The sequence below is a fragment of the Epargyreus clarus genome, unplaced genomic scaffold (genome assembly GCF_041222505.1).
Source record: "Epargyreus clarus isolate Ecla_fem2 unplaced genomic scaffold, WU_Ecla_fem_2.2 ptg000012l, whole genome shotgun sequence".
NCBI classification, from domain to species: Eukaryota; Metazoa; Arthropoda; class Insecta; order Lepidoptera; family Hesperiidae; genus Epargyreus; species Epargyreus clarus.
In genome coordinates, this window is record NW_027332220.1 from 10,377,736 (window position 1) to 10,398,320 (window position 20,585).

At 37.3% G+C, this 20,585-nt stretch overlaps 3 protein-coding genes across 6 annotated transcripts in view; 1 reads left to right on the forward strand and 2 right to left on the reverse strand.

Annotated features, from left to right (window-relative positions):
• NTPase (ectonucleoside triphosphate diphosphohydrolase NTPase) overlaps positions 1–10,937 on the reverse strand; it is a 25,923-nt gene extending 14,986 nt beyond the window's left edge. The window contains exons 1-2 of one of the 2 annotated variants that reach the window (XM_073078532.1): positions 10,763–10,937; positions 2,479–2,602 (exon numbers count right to left, since the gene is read on the reverse strand). In XM_073078532.1, the coding sequence (XP_072934633.1) occupies positions 2,479–2,602; positions 10,763–10,786 (148 nt within the window). In that variant the 5' untranslated portion in view covers positions 10,787–10,937. Of the gene's footprint in view, positions 1–2,478; positions 2,603–9,542; positions 9,776–10,762 lie in introns of those variants that run through there. The other variant, XM_073078531.1, reaches the window with a different exon arrangement.
• l(2)k10201 (zinc finger protein 511 lethal (2) k10201) overlaps positions 1–16,483 on the forward strand; it is an 18,423-nt gene extending 1,940 nt beyond the window's left edge. The window contains exons 1-5 of one of the 3 annotated variants that reach the window (XM_073078536.1): positions 10,422–10,557; positions 11,382–11,592; positions 14,547–14,690; positions 15,096–15,294; positions 16,119–16,483. In XM_073078536.1, the coding sequence (XP_072934637.1) occupies positions 14,548–14,690; positions 15,096–15,294; positions 16,119–16,460 (684 nt within the window). In that variant the 5' untranslated portion in view covers positions 10,422–10,557; positions 11,382–11,592; position 14,547 and the 3' untranslated portion in view covers positions 16,461–16,483. Of the gene's footprint in view, positions 1–10,411; positions 10,558–11,381; positions 11,593–14,546; positions 14,691–15,095; positions 15,295–16,118 lie in introns of those variants that run through there. The other 2 variants (XM_073078535.1, XM_073078537.1) reach the window with 2 other exon arrangements.
• Pglym (phosphoglyceromutase) lies at positions 16,475–20,280 on the reverse strand. The gene is made up of 6 exons (XM_073078534.1): positions 20,193–20,280; positions 19,465–19,657; positions 18,713–18,945; positions 17,944–18,135; positions 17,518–17,590; positions 16,475–17,094 (listed from the first exon to the last, which is right to left on the reverse strand). Exons 2-6 carry the CDS (start codon positions 19,565–19,567, stop codon positions 16,928–16,930), a joined length of 768 nt encoding a protein of 255 aa, XP_072934635.1. The 5' UTR covers positions 19,568–19,657; positions 20,193–20,280; the 3' UTR covers positions 16,475–16,927.
• Positions 20,281–20,585: the final 305 nt, after the last annotated feature.

Here is a 20,585-nt window from a genome sequence, read left to right on the forward strand (position 1 = left end):
TTGTAAATCAACTTTGAAATTGTCAAGATGGCCAGTAAGCATTAAAGAAACGAAAAAGTGTGACAGAAATGATTGCAATTGGTTTTGGGTTGATTTTTTCTCCTCCCTCCCTATAACGAAAACTCTATATAACGAATAAATATGCTCGGTCCCTTGAAATTCGTTATAAAGAGTTTACACTGTATATGTTAATATTCTTCAAGCTACTTAAGCTACAGGGCGTAACCTTTGATAAGTAAAATAGAGAGATACTTCACCGGCTTGAAATTGGAGGAACCTGAAAACGCAGTTTTAATAAAAAAAAATTCAATTGTTGACAATTAAAAAACTAATACTACGAAATTTACTAAATAAATACGTATTTGAAACATTTTAGCGACATTTTAGCACGGAGACGTTGCAAAACTTTGTTTACGCAACAATTTTAATTCTCAAACCAGGATACACTTTCTTGTGACGAGTTATCTAAATATGGGACGTAACAAACAACGAACAACATTACCCTCCGCTATTGGATAAATAGAAGATAATTCATTATCATTGATTGTCAAGGAAACATGTATAATAACCAAGGAAGTAAACAAATATTGTTAAGCTGAGGTATTTAACTATTTACTAGACCGTAAATACGATTGTGAGATGACATGGACGTTATCTTTACAAATTTTAATTATCTATTATATAGGTATCTTAAGATATCTAATCTATACAAATAATAAAAAGCAATTTTTAAATTTATGCTTCAATGTATTTATTAATCGGCGTCCAATTTACATCGTTTGCGTAACAGCCCCAACAGCATCCTAAAGATGATTGCCGCTAGACCGGACTGCTCCATTCAAAGGCACTGTATGGAGATAGCCATTGGTCTAAGATAAATGTAAAAAATTGGTATGTAAGAGAAATATAATAACTAACAATACTAACATAATATAAGTACAATTGTTACTGACACACTAACGACATATGGATATACCAACGTCTGAAATAAACGTATTATTATTATTATTATTAAAATGTAAAAACTGAACTAGTTATTTAAACCGCCTAACAGGTGGACGAACGCCTTTTTTAATAATATAGGAGTAGCAGACGAGCATGCAGTCCAACTGATGGTAAATGGCTACTGTCGGCCATGGACATCTGTAATCCACCCCAGATAGGATTAAATATTACCTCAGGTCCGCCACAAATACGCTGCTACCCCTGAGTACTAAACTGGAACGCCTCGGAAAATTATTCTCCCTTAGCACACCCTTCAAACCAGAACACAGCAGCGCTTAAAATTGCTCTTATTAGGCAAAAATAGGTGTGGCAGTGGTGCTTCCCTTCGTAGCTCTACACTGGAGGCTCCACCTCCATATCTATATCTGTCTCAAGTGATATTTGTTACCAGTGTTAAGTGTTTTAGTTTGAAGGGTGTGATAAGGGAGAAACACTTACACTTCGAGTAGAACTCTATTCTTCATCGCAACCCATTACTGTCCCACTACTAGGAATGGGTCTCCTCTCAGAAAGAGAAGGATAACATCATATTTCACCACTTAAACAACCTTTACTTTTGAAAACTTGTCTCTCGATGGTCTCTCGATGGTCATAGGTACGCTGGTTTCATCACAATTTTTTCCTTCACCAAAATCGTGAGTGATCATTAACTTCTAATATGTAAATATTCAATTTTAATTAAAATCTTTGAAAAATCATAGGATTTGAATCTGGGAATTTGATTAAGGGTTTACACAGAACCAATTTTCGTAGTAGAACAAAATAGTATGTCTTTCAAAGAATTATTAACCTCCTCTGAAGGTATACTACCCTGGTAGATTTGGTATGGATTTTAAAATGTCATTTTGAAAAAAATCACTCACCATTTTTCCCAATCACCCTAAAAGAGTGTGTTTAGAGTGTACATCAGAGGTGGACTAAGCTAGTTAGCTAGCTAGCTAAGGGAGGCCCAGGGAAGAAAGTTAAATGATGGCCTCTGTCTAAGAAGTTAGTCTACTACAAGCTTCTACAAATGTCTACAAGGGAACGCTTTTATTTTTTTTATAATATAAGAGTAGCAGACGAGCATGCATTCCACTTGATGGCAACTGCCGCCCATGGACATCTGTAATCAACCCCATATAGGATTAGGTATTCCTACCCGAGGTCGGCCACAGATGTGCCGCTACCCCTGAGGACTAAGCTGGAACGCCTCGGAAAAGTCTGTCTCCCTTACCACACCCTTCAAACCGGAACACAGCAGCGCGTAACACTGCTGTTATTAGGTAGAAATAGGTGTGGCGGTGGTGCCGCCGGAGTCGAACCACAAAGGATTCTACCACCTTCAACTTATAGACATTTGGAGGCCGCCCAAGATCAGAGGCCCGTATTAGAGTGCCCCTGACACCCCTTTCATCCACAAATATAGGTATATTATTTAGTTATTTTGACTTGGTGCTTTATATAAAAAAATAATGAACATAAATCACTTACCCAAAAAGTATGTGACGCATAGTGCTAGTACTATGAGGAATATGAATACTTTCTTTAGTCTTCTCGGCTGTTTATGCGATCTACTCCTTACATTGATATGTGAGGCTGAGGTATCATCTTTTAACTGGAACAATAATGTTATGTATTAAGATTTCATATAAATAGTGATTGTCAAAACATGTAGGTAGGAAAACATTTATGAATAAAGGGTTTAGTTTTTGCTTGTCAAATCAACTGGAGTGTTTCATTTTATTGGCGACTGAGGAAAATTAAGTAAAATGTCGTGGGGCGCAGCTAATATTGCTCTTCCGGGCCAATTTAATCCAAAAACTGACCGATGGTGTGATTATAAGGAACAATTACTATGTGCTCTTCATGTAATCGGCGTGTGCGATTCTAACCTCGAAAAAGCGCGATCATTGTTCTTATCTCAGTGTGGCAAAGAGATGTATAGTCTAATTGCATCATTGTTGGTACCAGAGAGACCAACAAATGTGGATTTCAACAATATTATGACAGCCTTGGATAAATTTTATGAGCCGGATGTGAATGAAATATTAGAAGCTGGCAAATTCCACAGACGAGGGCAGTTACAAGATGAAAGCATTCAAGAATTTGTTGCTGCTATTAGCTTACTTGGTGCAAAATGTAAATTTATGGACTTGAAGCGCCAGTTGAGGGACCGCTTGGTGCTGGGAGTGCGAGATGACCGGTTGCGGAGGGAGCTGTTGAAGACTAAGGATCTAATGTATGAAAATGCTGTACAGATGTGTCTAAATCATCAGGCTTCCGTGCAAGAACTTTATCCCAGTACAAGCGAGTTGAAGCAAAACTCATCAAGTGCCACAGAACCAATGGACATTGGAAGGATTACGATAAGTGAATGTACACATTGTTCTAGAAGGCATAACGCTGGAGAGCGTTGCCCCTTTATAAAAGTAAAATGTTTTTACTGCAAGAAGGTTGGGCATATTGCTTCGGTGTGTAAGAAGAAACTTAAGAGGGTAAATCAGATGGGTGAAGCCGACAAGGATTCAGATGGAATGATGGGAATCTATGTGTGTGCAGAAGGTACTCTGAAACCCATAATGGTGGAACTAGACATAAATGGAACAAAACATGTCATGGAGGTGGATTCAGGAGCTTCAAGAACTATAATATCGGAGGAAGCATTTTGGAAATTGTGGTCGGTTGCACCACCCCTGTACCCCACTAACATCAAATTAGTAACATGGACTCGTGACACATTGAAAGTATTAGGAGTGGCCCATGTTCAAGTGAAATTAGGAAATAAGGAGGCACGATGTGAATTAATTGTTGTAGCGGGAAGTGGACCAAGCTTGTTGGGAAGAAATTGGTTCGAGAAATTGGGACTTCAAGTTACGGGCTTGTGTTGGTCTCGAGATGAGCTTGTGCCGTTAAAAACGGAGTTCCCTGATCTATTTGGAGAAGAGCTGGGAACATACACAGGACCAGAAGTCTCACTCCATGTTCGGGAAACAGCCACACCAAGATTTTTAAAGGCACGTCCTGTACCATTTCCTTTGAAGCAAAGGGTGAATGATGAATTGAATGTTATGATTAAGTCAGGAATATTAACACCTGTCAAATTTTCAAAGTGGGCTACACCACTAACAATTGTAAAGAAAGAAGATGGATCCATACGTATTTGTGGTGATTATCGTTCGACAGTAAATGCAGCTATTGATGTTGATTCTTACCCGCTTCCAACATCGGTTGAGGCTTTTGTAAAACTTAGTGGTGGAAGAATATTTAGCAAATTGGACCTTAAGCAAGCCTATACGCAATTAAAAGTGGATGAAGAAACTGCTAAACTTCTGACATTGAATACTCCATTAGGCTTGATGAAAATGAACAGGTTAGCTTTTGGGGTTAGTGCGGCACCAGCAATTTTTCAAAGGCTAATGTCTACGGCTTTGGCCGGGATGGAAGGGGTAGCTTGTCTTCTTGATGATATAGCTATTACAGGGAGAACCAAAGATGAGCATAACCACAGATTAAGAAGTGTTTTGCAAAAATTGCAAGAAATGGGATTCCGGCTTAATTTGAAAAAATGTATCTTTGCAACTAACACTATTACCTTTCTGGGTCATACTATAGACGAAAATGGACTGCATCCCTCTATAGCCAAAGTAAAAGAGATTCGTGAGAAGCCAGCACCTACAGATAAAGAATCTTTGAGAGCATTTTTAGGCCTCTACAATTTTTATGAGAAATTTTTACCTAACAAAGCCACACTTCTTGAACCATTATATCGGTTGTTAGACAATAAAAGATGTTGGTCATGGGGTGCAAAGGAAGAGCGGGCATTTAATGAAGCAAAAAATCTTCTTTCCTCTGATCTCACCTTGGTTGGATATGATCTTAACAAAGAGTTGCTATTAATTTGTGATTCTTCTGAATATGGTTTGGGGGCTGTCCTTGCTCATATCATGGACGATGGTTCGGAGAGACCTGTGATGATGGCGTCGAGAACTTTACAACCTCATGAAAGACGATATGGACAGATAGATAAAGAGGCCTTGGCTATTATGTATGGTTTGACAAAATTTCATGAGTTCTTAGCGGGGCGACGGTTCTCTATCATTTCAGATCACAAGCCTTTAGTGGGATTGTTTAATCCTAAGAAACCGATTCCGAATCAGATCTCACCGAGGATGTTGAGGTGGTCATTAAAGCTAAACTGCTACGATTATTCTATCGAATACAGACCGGGTAAAAAGATTGGCCATGCTGATGCACTCAGCAGGTGGAACCATCGCCAGACCGCTTCGACAGGGGATGATGTTCTGAGAGAAGTTTTACTTTTAGAAGAACAACCTGAGGGATGGAATTTAAACGCCGGCAAAATTGCGGCAGAGACACGAAAAGATCCAATATTACAGAAAGTAATTTTTGGGGTTCTACATGGTTGGTCACGCAGTAACTCAGACCCTGCAATGCAACCCTTTTGGACTCGAAGGGAGGCTCTTTCCCTCAATAAAGAGTGTTTATTGTGGAGTAACAGAGTCGTCATACCAGCATCCCTTCAACAAGATGTGTTGAAGTTACTTCATGCCCCCCATGCTGGTATAGTTCAAACCAAAGCTTATGCCAGAGGTTACGTGTGGTGGCCTGGAATGGATAACCAGATTGAAAGGATAGTTGCAGAGTGTGAGCAGTGTCAAGGGGTGCGAAACAACCCGCCTAGAGAACCACAGACTTGGATTGTGACAGATAAGCCCTGGAGCCGCGTTCATGTAGATTTTGCCGGTCCATTTCAAGGAAAGACATTCCTCATATTAGTGGACTCTTCCTCATATTTAGCAAATTGGACCTTAAGCAAGCCTATACGCAATTAAAAGTGGATGAAGAAACTGCTAAACTTCTGACATTGAATACTCCATTAGGCTTGATGAAAATGAACAGGTTAGCTTTTGGGGTTAGTGCGGCACCAGCAATTTTTCAAAGGCTAATGTCTACGGCTTTGGCCGGGATGGAAGGGGTAGCTTGTCTTCTTGATGATATAGCTATTACAGGGAGAACCAAAGATGAGCATAACCACAGATTAAGAAGTGTTTTGCAAAAATTGCAAGAAATGGGATTCCGGCTTAATTTGAAAAAATGTATCTTTGCAACTAACACTATTACCTTTCTGGGTCATACTATAGACGAAAATGGACTGCATCCCTCTATAGCCAAAGTAAAAGAGATTCGTGAGAAGCCAGCACCTACAGATAAAGAATCTTTGAGAGCATTTTTAGGCCTCTACAATTTTTATGAGAAATTTTTACCTAACAAAGCCACACTTCTTGAACCATTATATCGGTTGTTAGACAATAAAAGATGTTGGTCATGGGGTGCAAAGGAAGAGCGGGCATTTAATGAAGCAAAAAATCTTCTTTCCTCTGATCTCACCTTGGTTGGATATGATCTTAACAAAGAGTTGCTATTAATTTGTGATTCTTCTGAATATGGTTTGGGGGCTGTCCTTGCTCATATCATGGACGATGGTTCGGAGAGACCTGTGATGATGGCGTCGAGAACTTTACAACCTCATGAAAGACGATATGGACAGATAGATAAAGAGGCCTTGGCTATTATGTATGGTTTGACAAAATTTCATGAGTTCTTAGCGGGGCGACGGTTCTCTATCATTTCAGATCACAAGCCTTTAGTGGGATTGTTTAATCCTAAGAAACCGATTCCGAATCAGATCTCACCGAGGATGTTGAGGTGGTCATTAAAGCTAAACTGCTACGATTATTCTATCGAATACAGACCGGGTAAAAAGATTGGCCATGCTGATGCACTCAGCAGGTGGAACCATCGCCAGACCGCTTCGACAGGGGATGATGTTCTGAGAGAAGTTTTACTTTTAGAAGAACAACCTGAGGGATGGAATTTAAACGCCGGCAAAATTGCGGCAGAGACACGAAAAGATCCAATATTACAGAAAGTAATTTTTGGGGTTCTACATGGTTGGTCACGCAGTAACTCAGACCCTGCAATGCAACCCTTTTGGACTCGAAGGGAGGCTCTTTCCCTCAATAAAGAGTGTTTATTGTGGAGTAACAGAGTCGTCATACCAGCATCCCTTCAACAAGATGTGTTGAAGTTACTTCATGCCCCCCATGCTGGTATAGTTCAAACCAAAGCTTATGCCAGAGGTTACGTGTGGTGGCCTGGAATGGATAACCAGATTGAAAGGATAGTTGCAGAGTGTGAGCAGTGTCAAGGGGTGCGAAACAACCCGCCTAGAGAACCACAGACTTGGATTGTGACAGATAAGCCCTGGAGCCGCGTTCATGTAGATTTTGCCGGTCCATTTCAAGGAAAGACATTCCTCATATTAGTGGACTCTCATAGTAAATGGTTGGAGGCGGAAATTGTTTCTAGTATGAGTTCTGGTGTTGTCATACAGAGTTTACGGAAGATCTTTGCTTCACAAGGATTACCAGACACACTAGTATCGGACAATGGTAGGACTTTTACTTCTGAGGAGTTTGATACATTTCTAAAGAAAAATGGCATTAAACATATATTTTCTCCACCCTACCATCCAGCTACAAATGGGCAGGTAGAACGGGCTGTTCAAACATTTAAAAACAAATTAAGGAAGATTTCAAACATGAATGAACCATGGAATGAGAAACTCCCTAAAGTTTTATATGCTCTACGAACTGTGCCTAACAGTTCGACGAATAAAACGCCAGCAGAGATGTTAAATGGGCGTAGATATAGAACTGCAGTATCTGTACTTCATCCAGAGAATGTGCAACGCCCTAGTGAAGTACAGTTAGAGGAGGCAGCGCAGAGATCTTCTAATAGAAGATTCCAGGTCGATCAGTTGGTTTTGGTACGAAACTATGGCCCCGGTACCAGATGGCAAAGAGGCCAGGTAGAGATGGTGGAAGGACCAAGTACTTATTTGGTGAGAACAGAGGCAGGTGAATTAGTAAGGCGCCATGTTGATCAAATGTTATCTAGAACTAGGAGCCAGACATATCAGAGTCCGGAGGGTAGAGTTCTTGATCAACCAAGATCCAGGTCATCATCACCTGATCCACCAATTGAGATCCCACCACCGGAGAATTGGCCCGACATTATAGGGATACCTAATAGTAACTGATAGACTAAAGTCTATTCTTAAATATGCTTTGTTAATTGTTATGTATAGCAATTGCTTTTAGTATTTTAATTATATGGGGGAAAGGTATGTTATGTATTAAGATTTCATATAAATAGTGATTGTCAAAACATGTAGGTAGGAAAACATTTATGAATAAAGGGTTTAGTTTTTGCTTGTCAAATCAACTGGAGTGTTTCATTTTAAATAACATTGTATTAATATTAGGACGTAGAACCCTCTACTTTATAATATTAAAAAACACATCCATTTGATATAAATTGGTTAATTTACACAGAAATGACACAAGAATGTGCATGTCATGTACAGCAATACCCCGACTTACACTACCCTGACTTACGCGAATTCGGAGTTACGGGATTTTCAAATCTCGACGATTCTCCTATGGTTTGAGTGTGTCACAATTCACGATTATAAAAAATAAGCTTACTAACCCTACAATTATTCATGTAAGCATTTGTATTTGTTGCGCGAAGTCAACACATTCGAAATCATACCATACGATGGTATGTACATGCATACCCCAATTTACGCGAATTCAACTTACGCGGTTATTACTCGGTCCCACCAAACCTGTAAGTCCGAGGTATCACTGTATGTAACACATATGTTAAACTTGTTCATGTTTGTATCAATAAATTATAATAAAAAATCTTTTTTAATTGATTGAGGTTTTAAACATACAGTTGATCTGATGGTAAGTGGTAAGTGCCACCCATAAACATCAGCAACAATCTTTATAATAGAGCAGAAACTCTACTTGAAGCTGATCACAGATGCTTTCTACTTCTAGGACAAGGTGGTCCACATCATAAAGTCAGTTAGCATACCACTTCACTGAAAGCTAGAATATACTTTGACAACACCATAATTTACTTATTTTAACAGTTATAACTAGTACCAAGTACTATAAAACTATGTGTGACTTAAAAAGACTTATACATGTCATGTATAGATAAGAATTTCTTGTTCAAGTTTTAAATAAAAACAACTTAGGTTGTAGGGGTCAATAAACTTTTACACATGTCAATTAACACATGAAATGGATAATGATTTTTTAGAATAGAGAATTTGTCATAATTATATAATATTTAATTATTTATTAAAAAAAATATTATTACCTTATTATTTTTAACCTGGAATACGTATTTAACGACAAAATATAGGTACCAATATTTTAAAACAAGAACAAAGATATTATTTATTCAATTTCTCTAACTTTCACACAAATTAAATATTTCAATTATTCATAACAATATGGAATAAAAATACTACATTCTTAAATTGTTAAACGATTAATATACAATACATTGACAGAATATTCTACAAAGGAACTATTGACGTCACCAAATCAACCCGCTTAAATATAATCCTTAAATATTCCATATTTATTTACAAAAAATACGATACGCACCTCTAAATATCTGTAAGTACTGAATTTTCCCATATCGGGCTAAAATAATCATCACAACTTTAAACAATTTAAATACACTTAAGGTACACAGTAATCACTGAAAAATTACATCCGGTTTTCATAGTAACTCGAATTAAAATTATTTGTTCGTAAAAAACTCAATACACTCGCGACAACCTTTTGATATGATTCCTCATTTTTTCTATTTTACATTCTATCTGTCTATGTCACACTGGCAGCATCAATGATGAAACAAAGTTGCCATAAATATAACCAAATTTGAAATTACAGACGTATTATTATAATGATCTTATTTATTATAAATATAATTTATATTCAGCACTCGAAAAAAATATTCGAATTTTTAAACCTAATGGTATCCATCTCATCTCATCAATCAGCATCTCATAATATCAATTATTAATTTATACAATAATTCCTATTGTATACAATCATGATTACAAAAAATTAACTTTATTAACATAGGAAGCTGAAATACATACCGCTGAGTTGTAACAACGAAATTACTTTTTAAATCTGAAATTACATCATTACACAGTACGTTAAAATGTTATATTCATAATTTAATATTTTTACATAGGAATTTAACTTTTCTAATAATAAATGTTGCAAAATAATGGTAACCCTGGAAAAGTCAATCCCATTGTACAGATTAAACTATTAAAATAAACAAAATCCCAATAAATATCTAAATATTCAACGTAAATAACATTCAACAAAACATATCAATAAATGCCAATTAATTTATTGAAATAAATTTTATTTATTGTATATATATACAAATTATACATGTTTGTGTCATTTTTTTCATCTGTAGAAATTAGATTAATTAACTGTCGCGTTTTAGTTTTAATCTATATTATATGTCACAAACTTCACACAGGCTTTCAAAAATATTCAAGGTCGCGGAAATAAAACATCAAAATAATAAATAATATCGTGAATTATTGTGTAAAATATATGTTAATTTGGGAAATAATCGCGTTGAACATAGGTAAATATTATCATTTTGTATACAAAACTGTTTGAATGAAACCTTTGAATTACTAACATCTTCCGGTGTAATCTTTATCAATAGTTTACCGTTACCTTGAAGAATAGTTATAGAGATGTATTTATTCGCTACTTAACCGATACTATAAAAATAAACTATTCAAAGTTATGTTTTAATTGAAATACGGTAGGAATAATCTTCTTACCTTTCTTTGGCGTAGGTTACTCATTTTTGACTAAAATAAATTATATTTTAAATGATCATAAAACTAACTTCATTAATTCACTCCCGATAGTTCGTCACACACGTATAAATAAGCGGTGTACGTAGTACGTACTAAATTACAACACTGAAGTGAAGTCTAAGGCCACAGATATAATTTGATGACGCTATATAAGTGTTATAAGGCAGCTTAAGTATTTACTATTTATGCAAAAGTAAAGGAATCATTCATTACTTAATTATGTAATATCGAATATTATCTACTTGATACAAATTAGCTATGTTATAACAACGTTTCGGGTTCGCGAGAAAATATATTGTGAAATATATATTGCCCAATTTCAATTTATAATATAAGAAGTTGTCGATAAAAAGTTAGGGCCAATGATATGACTAATATTTATCGATAGTAGATACTAATAATAGTGATAATGTTTTCGATATAGGTAAATCGTGTCTGCGACCTTCTTAAATATTTTTACTTATATACTTTTACATTATATATGTTTAAATGTTACTTATATATTTTATTTGTAATTTACACTTTGGACATTTGTAAATTAAAATTATACGCAATAACTTTAAATTGATTTGTACTGTAGGTAATAGTGACTGATCGAAGTGTAAATTTCGGCCACAAAAGAGGTTTCGGACAAAGTTTCGGCCATAAATAGGCCGAACCTTTTGGCTCAGCCGAAACATAAGATCGTGAACTTTCGGGTAGCATTCGGCTATACTCGGAGGTTTCATTAGTAGGCGTGTCATGTCTACTTGACCTTCAGAGTACGCCGACGAGCTGCGTCGGACGATCAGGTTTTTGTATTTATTTTTTTGTGTACCTCTATCTTAGATAATTAAACCATTTAAGACCTCTATTGAATCAAAAAGTGTAAATCAATAGAATGATGTTATCTAAATGCTTATATGAGTACGTAAGCCTTTAAATTCCCGGCAATTGTCTAAATCTTAAGTCTCTATCATTCTGACTCCGACCAAATGTACTAAAGTTTCTAGAATCTAAAAATAAATCCGTTTCGGCTATAAATAGGATATAAGCCGAAGGTTCACTTCCGGTTTCGGCTGAAAAACCAGAATGTGTTGTGAATGTGAAAGTGTTAGTGCGGTAAGAGTCCCACATAAAAAAAAAAGGCTAACATGTCGTCATAGTTATTCCAGAAACAGTTTTCTAAGCCAACGATTAGACCAAACAGACCAATATCGCTACATTGTCTTTTACATATTTCATATATGTATAATCATAATAAAATCATCTTGTCATCGTGTCTTGATAGAATTTTTGCCTACTCATACTTACATGTTATTTTTAAAAATAAATAATAAAATCATCTTGTCATCGTGTCTTGATAGAATTTTACGCCCTTACGTGGTATTTGCAGGGTAGAGGATGTATGCGTAAAAGTCCCAGTAGAATCGTATTCCTTATATTAAGGGCAAACGTATGTATTTTATAACATAGATAAGTATGTTACGGAAACACAAAGACAAGTACATTTTCTTGTTCCGTGATAAATACCCATACCTCGTACACACACTTAAGTTTTTTTTAAGTTGACATCCATATCAAGTAAACAGTAATGTAATCTAGATATTTGCCTGACCAAGGATCGAACGTTGATCTCTGCTTATGGTGTTTACACATGGCACCGCGGCTGGCACAGCTAATTACTAAAACATTACGTATTCCTGTTATGTGCTTAAAAATGACTTTATGATCAAATCACAAGACTGGTGGTGTTAACTTTTGTTTATTTGTATAGATAACCGGAACCGACTTCGTACCTCGCCCTCTGAACCAACCGCTAAAAATACGATAAAACGTTCATTAATGATCACATTTCTAATGCGTGGCCTTGTTATTTTGCGATTATTCCAGATGAATGAGTACTATTACGTAGAAACTAACACCCCTTTTTATGTTGACGAGGGGGACCTTTAAAAGGTACCCGACGCAGTGGGAGCGACGCCAGGTTATGTGGGACTTACCGCACTAAACCCCCCGGTGGCCGTCCTAGGCGTTTGGTGGAGAACTCCGGGATCTCCAACGGAACATAACAAGAGTCCTCCAAGCACAATGCCCCGATCGGGCTCTGCCCTGGGGGAGCGTTCGCTCCTCCCACATCATCTGGTGATTACGATGATATACGACCACACATACCGCCGTTCTTCCCGAGGTAGCTATACTGGACGGTTCGAGCTCCCACTCTTGCCGCCCGCAACCCCCATTTTAGTCGCCTCTTACGACAGGCAGGGGATACCGTAGCCCTATTCTAGTCCCGGAAGCAATAGGAGTCCTACGTCCTAAGGTATAAATAAATGAAAGCGAACGTCCTACTACCTACTTCTTTGGCTTCACAATATTTATGGGCCTTGAGGTAAACCTAAACTTTTTTACTCAGGAAATCCTCAAAGGGCTACTACCCCTACGTTCTGCGTGGTGAGATTTCACGTTAAGGTAAATTTTCGGGTACCTACGACTAATTTCCTGCTTAGCGTTGCCACTCTGGAGACAAATGGAATGTTATCAAAAAGCAAGGTGATCATTCCATTGTCCCTATAGTTCCGGGACCAGAATAGGGCTGCGGTATCCCCTGCCTGTCGTAAGAGGCGACTAAAAGGGGGCTTCCGGGGTTGCGGACGGCAAGAGTGGGAGCTCGAACCGCCTGGCCAGCAACCCCGGGATGGACGGCGGTATGTGTGGTCGCATACCGTCGTGAACACCAGATGGTGTGGTGAGTTTCAAGCTCACCTGGGCGGAGCCCGACGTGGCAACGCGCCAAGTGGACTCCGGTTGCGTTCCGTTGGAGATCCCGGAGTCCTCTACGCAGCGCCGAGGACGGCCACCGTGGGGATTTTAGTGCGGTAAGAATCCCACATAACCCCGTGCCGCTCCCACGGCATAGGGTACCTTTTGAAGGATTACCCTTGTCAACAAGAAAAAAAAAGAATCTAGAAGGCTCTGCACAAGTGAATTATGCCTGACGACACCTTCCAAACTAGAATACAGTAACGCCACACTGCTTATCAGGCTGAAATATAACTTTCATATCATCCGATATAGCGTTTTTAGAGTCTAATCTTCGATCACTAATAAGAACAGTCTAATGCTAAGATGCCGTCCGTAATTTCAGAGCGCAGGTTGGAGGTGTTTAGTTCTGAGTTCTCACGGGTAGCAATGGATTTGTGACCTTGAGTGATTCTAGACTAAGAAAAATACTTAATGCTACTTTGCATTGTTCTATAATACAAAAAAGTTAATTAGACGCAAACACATTAGTAGTTTTTCACTACACCAGCCAAATTAACTCTCATCAGTAAAACTAATAGCGTACGTACAAAATATAAATATTTAGGTAAATCTAATATTTAGGTGAATATTAGGTAAAATTTAGGTATAAAACAAAAAATAAAAGTTTGGAAGGTGATATAGCCCTTTGTTGTTCGACTCCAGCGGCACCACCGCCACCTATTTCCGCCAGCAGTAAAGTGTAACAGCAGCGTTAAGCGTTGCTTTTTTCTGGTTTGAAGGGTGTGGTGAGGGAGACATACTTTTCCGAGGCATTCCAGTTTAGTCCTCAGGGGTAGCGGTGCATCTGTGGCTGACCTCAGATAAGAAAATCTAGTCCTATCTGGGGTTGATTGCAGATGCCCATGGTCGGCAGTAGCCACACCATCAGGTTGACTGCTCGTCTACTACTCCTATACTAATTGTTAAAAAAATAAAAAAATGCAAATATTTTCATTTCCAGAATGTTAGACACAACATTCGTCGAAACGTTGCGTCATTACGGCGTGGGTCGACGGCGAATCGACGATGACATCTTCATCAGGGATAAACCTCCGTCGAGACTTGGTATTTACGACGAGGATGACGAGGATTTGTGTCACGAAGTGTAAGTACGACTAGTTAGTATGTAGAATGTAGAATTTAGTTATAGGAGCGCCAAACTTTTAGTCCGCTTTTCGCGCTATAGCTAGATACTTATTAGTCCCATTACTCAGGTTTCTTTACAGAAAGAGATCTTCTCATTTAATAAAATAACTCCTGTTGTATTCGACATATAGGTTTCCCCGGTATTATTCATTCGTCATCAAATGTGGACTATCTGCAAATTCGTTCACATACTATTTCTTATTTATGGTCAGTATTTTGTATACGTTTGATGGTATTGGGGCAATAGTATTTTCATATTTAGAAAGTCGATAGTAAAGATGTACCGCCCTTAAAATTGGGCAAAAGCTTTTATGATGTCGGTCATCCAAACTTAATGAAATTATCAATAATATTATCATTTCAGAATAATGTCAGCATGTACTATACCAGGATGCGACTTCACAGCTGTATCTCTACTGGATTTTGAGAACCACTACAACGCCTCGCATAGGTACTCATGCAGTCAGTGCAAGAAAGTGCTACCATCGCCCCATCTCCTAGACTTGCATGTGCAAGAGGCGCATGATTCGTTCTTCGCTGTGATGGCTTCTAGGAAACCATCTGTAAGTATTTATAGTATAAGCGATCATATAGTCCACCTGATGGTAAGTGGTCCCTTCTATAAGTTCAAATTGAGCAAATTGTATGAAAACTCGCATGTACGTGTAGAGTAGAGTAAGTGTAATAAACGCACAGAGGCGTTTGGGGCGGTGAACATGTTAATAACCCCAGGAAAGATAAAGTCCTACCCAAGGTCATCCATAGATGCGTTTCTACCCTCTAAAAACCTAGTTATAACACAGTTTCTAGGATAGTTTTCGTAGTATACTGAGTAAGCAGCAACATCCTATATTCATTTGTAGTAGCCAAAAAATATGTACATGAATAGCTAAATACAAGACAATACATCTGCTATATCAGTCAAATTGATCATTATATAAGGCATTGGCTCGTTTTCATTTCAATAATACCAACAAAAGTCCTTGTCCAAACTGAAGTGAGAATTTGCAACCGATATTATTATGTACGATTTCGTTTGCACAGCAAAATATGCAGTGATTTGCTGTAACAAATTACCGGAAATTTATAACGGCCTTATCTTTTTTTGCCGCAGAGAAAATTCGTAAAGCCTCTGAAAAATAAAACAATATTATTATATTGTTTTAATTTCATATTAATTAATATTTTTTTTTATTACAGAGGAGAAACAGACGAGCATGCAATTCACCTGATGGTAAGGGGCTACCGTCGCCCATGGACATCTGTAATCATCCAAAGATTTCTATCAGATTCCTATCTGAGGTCGGCCAGATTCTGCTACCCCTGAGGACTAAGCTGGAATGCTTCGGGAAAGTATCCCTTACCACACCATTCTTTTATTTTACAGTACTGCTGCTACATACAAGAATGCACTGAAAAATTCATTAACCCTGAAGAGAGGCTCGATCATTGTGTGAAAATCCATAAGCTTCCTAAGGACTTCAGATTTGAAACCAAACCTAAAAACTCAAGTAAAAATAAAAAGAAAAACAAACAAAATGTTGAAACATCTATGGAAGTAGATGCCACTAACTGTAGTCAAGAAAATAAGAAATTCTTCTTCAATAATAGCAAGCAGAAGAGTTTTAAAAAGTATTCAGGGAAGAAATTCACCTCCGATAAATCCAAGTCTACATCAGTGAATATGGATAAAATTATGACCGATCTCAAAGAAAACTTGCCAGAATAGAAAAAATAAAACGATTGTATTAACACTGACTTTTATTTACTTCACATGCACAATATACTGCATAGTAACAGTATTTTATAAATTTGCGATCTGCAAATAACTGGCATACATCCAATGAATAAATTCTTTTTTTATCTAAACTGCTATGACTCAGAGATTCATTGGTATCCACTTTTACTTAAAAGCAAGGTATATTTAGTAAATAAAACTATTTGTAATGCCACTGACAATATATAAATAGGCTAGGACAATCGTTAAAAACATTTTTTTCTTACATAGGTAATTGTCATCCGATTTATTGTGTATGGTTGACAAGCTTTGTAAAAAAAATTCGGTAACTTTATGATTATTGTTCAATTTCGACCACTAGGCGAATATTATATTTAGTCTTAGCAACTTAAATCACAAATCTCAATATTCCTCTATTAATAACAGCAATAAATAGGTAACATATCTTTTTACAAGATCTACTTGGCTTTGCCCTGAGCGGCTACGGCTTCCATAGCCTTTTTCACAGTTTCCTCATCACCAAGGAAGACCATGGAGTCAACTGGCTTCATGTTCTCATCCAATTCATACACAAATGGAATACCGGTAGGCAGGTTCAGCTCCATGATGGCAGCATCACTGAGTTCTGTGAATAAAATGATGAGTGTATGAATACAAAAAAAAATAACGAAAAAATACAACCGACTTCTATGTCACTACAAAGAAAAAAAAATATTGAGATAAAAGTTGGTTTAGTACATATTTCTGAAGTCGGCGCTCAATATAATATTTCGTTGGATAACGGCGTAAACAGCGTGTCCAATGTGAGCGCCGACGAGCTTTACGTGTCGTGGGTTCAAACTTAGTTACAGCATTATAAGTTTGCACTTAGCAATTCAAATATGAGCTTATTTTGTGACACAAGAAAGTTTAACAGGCTATTCCCATAGGTAATGAGTTATTAACTTTTTATGTCAAAATTAAAGTAAATTTAATCCCTACAGTTCAATAGAATTAAAACCGTGTAGAGTTAGTTGTTAAGAAAAATAAATAAAAGAACAATAATTACGATCTAAATGCTTCACAATGCCTCGCAGACTGTTGCCGTGGGCAGCGATGATAATTCTCTTGCCTTCTTTAAGCTGAAAATAAAAACACACTGATTCACTTCAGGGTGGCATACAGATAATAGGATTGACAGTAAATAATTATGTATTCTATGTAAGGCTACTACTAAATGTATTGTTTAAAATTTAAAATGTTATATACAAGTATTTATTATCTACGTTTATTTTAATGCATGTACGTCATTGATAATGTAGATTAAATATTTTTTAATGTTATATAATATATATCATAAATTTATGTTGTTAATAAGATAAAATGTAATTGTTAAAAATCTTAGAACAAACAAGTATTCTGAAGTATACACCTACATATATGTTTGTTCACATTTACTTTACCTATGTTTGAAATAACAACAAAATGTACACACCTGGGGCACAATAACATTGTTCCAGTAAGGCAGAGTCCTTTCAATGGTGAGTTTCAAGCTCTCAAACATGGGGAACTCCTCGGGTTTCGGGTCACCGGCGTAACGTGGGTCATTCACGATGGTGTCGTAGTAGGGGTGGTCTTTCTCCATCGCTGGTGGGGGAACGTCGAAGCTACGGCGCCAGATTTGTACCTGTAAATTATACATGATTAGTAATAGAATTTAATTTAAATATCTCTTTTTTTGTGGCACCGTCATTTTTGTATAGTCTGCGTAAAATACAGAAATAAATCGTGTCACCATAGCAGATTGTACGACTAGACCTGCCCGCAATAACTTCAGAGCGGACTAGCAGTTTGGCGCGGGCTACACTTGAGAGTCACAAGATTTGATGAGTTTATATCTTTTTTTACTGGATTATAACATGTGTGTGATGTGAGTTACGTATTGTACGTGATCCATTATGCGACATATAGTCATTATTTGACTTTGATTTGACATCTTGTTTGGCAAAGTAATCACAGTATACCTAAGTCTTTATATGCATTAGGTTCTGGGTTTGATCTCCAGCCAGAGAATATATAAATCATACATAAATCATAGTTTCTTAGATCTATTTAAAATTCTGTGTTGGGTCTAGATGTTTGTGTACACATAATAAAGTCTACATTATAAAAGAAAAAAATCTTTGTGTCCAGGTAATCCACAACACACAAAAAATCCTAGTAAGGTGGTAGAAGTTTTATTATAAGAGTAGTTATTACTATACCTGTGCTTCACCATATTTAGCAGCAGTTTCAGCTTTGTTCAAGCCAGTGAGGCCACCGTAGTGCCTCTCGTTCAAGCGCCAGGTCTTGTTGATAGGAATGTCTGTCTGGCCGATCTCTTGCAGGATAGTGTTCAGTGTGATCTGAGCTCGCTTCAGCACAGATGTGTGGGCGATGTCGAATTTGTAACCCTCTGCTTTTAAAGCTTTTCCAGCTGCCCCAGCCTCTTCGCGACCTAACAAATGTCATTAAGAATGAGTGATTAATTGTTTGCAACTCTTTTTAACCACCTGTGGAGGGTAATGATGTTTTTCGAGAGCATTTACTAATACATTACTCACCTTCTGTACCTCATTTTTCTGATTTTCATATATGAGGTTTCATTGGATTTGTTTAAATTGTGGAAGTAACATGGGCTTTATTTTAAAGCAGTCGGATTTTTGGGTTTTATAATAACCCTCTAGTTTTCTCACTACTGTGGTATACTAGACCACCCGAGTCGAATGTTCAGGCACGTGGACTCCGACAAGATTCAACCACTAATAACAAACGAGACCGATAGGTCGACGTGACCTCCGGAGCTAACACACGACACTAACTAGTGGTCACACATAAAGCTCCTGACCACACCCAACATACCTTAACTATGTAGGTCTATTGAGATTCTATCCAAGATATGACCAATACGTCCAATACGTGCTTCAAAGAACTATCGATTAACAACAAAGTCGGTCAATTAACTTATTTAACTTACCCTTGTCGCTAAGGTCAGCGTCGTACCACCCGCAGAACAGATTCTTCTGGTTCCATTCACTTTCGCCGTGGCGGATCATAACAATCTTGTATTTAGCAGCCATTTTTAGCTAGTAATTAAAGTAAGGTTTTAAAACCACCGGTGTAATACTAGACTTCACCCTCAGAAATTTGACGTAAATAACCTGTATGACCTCTACCCAGTGTTGGCAACCTGGGAGATGGCGTTGATCGTACTAGGGGCGTAAAATTATCGTATTTGCCGAAAAATTATCGTACATTTCATAAGAACGCGGGCGCGAGTAGAGATGTGCCGAGTCAGGTCGATCCGAGGTGGCGTTTTTTTTTTTTTTTTTTTTTTTGCTCTTCCGTGCTATTGTTGTTTGTTTATTGTTGTACTCGAGTACTTTGGACTCAACACCAAAAATGGCCGACTCGGCACATCATTAGGCGCGATGCACGCGTTCTTATGAAATGTACGATAATTTTTCGGCAGATACGGTAATAACAATATATTTTTTATGAATAAATCGCCCTTTTTTCGAAAAAATTATCAATTAAAGGCATATATATAATACGTTTATGAATTCATTAAAACAGTTTCCCAAAAAGTTTCAAGTAGCCAATTATCGTACATTTGCGTACGATAATGACTCGCTATCGTACATCGTACGGTGGTATCAAATTATCGTACATGTACGATAATTATCGTACGGTTGCCAACACTGCCTCTACCGTACTACCGGACCTACTTCGAGTTTGACAATTGACATTGATAGTTCATTTTGACATGACACTACTATGATATCATGTCGCTGCGCTAGAATACATATTCATTAAAAGATTTCTCAAAAAAAAATATTTAAAAAATAATATTATGTATTTACATATGTTTCATTTTTAAGTACAAATAAAAAACAAATAAATTTGGTGTAACTATAAATCGGTAAATCTTGATCTTAATCAAAAAATCTGTCTTTACCTGTGCTAATCCTGTCAATCTTTGTTGATGTCCTTCTGTCTATATCTGTAGTTTTAATCTTGTATAAGAGCTCCTACACACTAGTATTTTTCCAGCGCTGAGGGCCTACCGCCGGCCTAACTTTTAAAAACCATCATAGT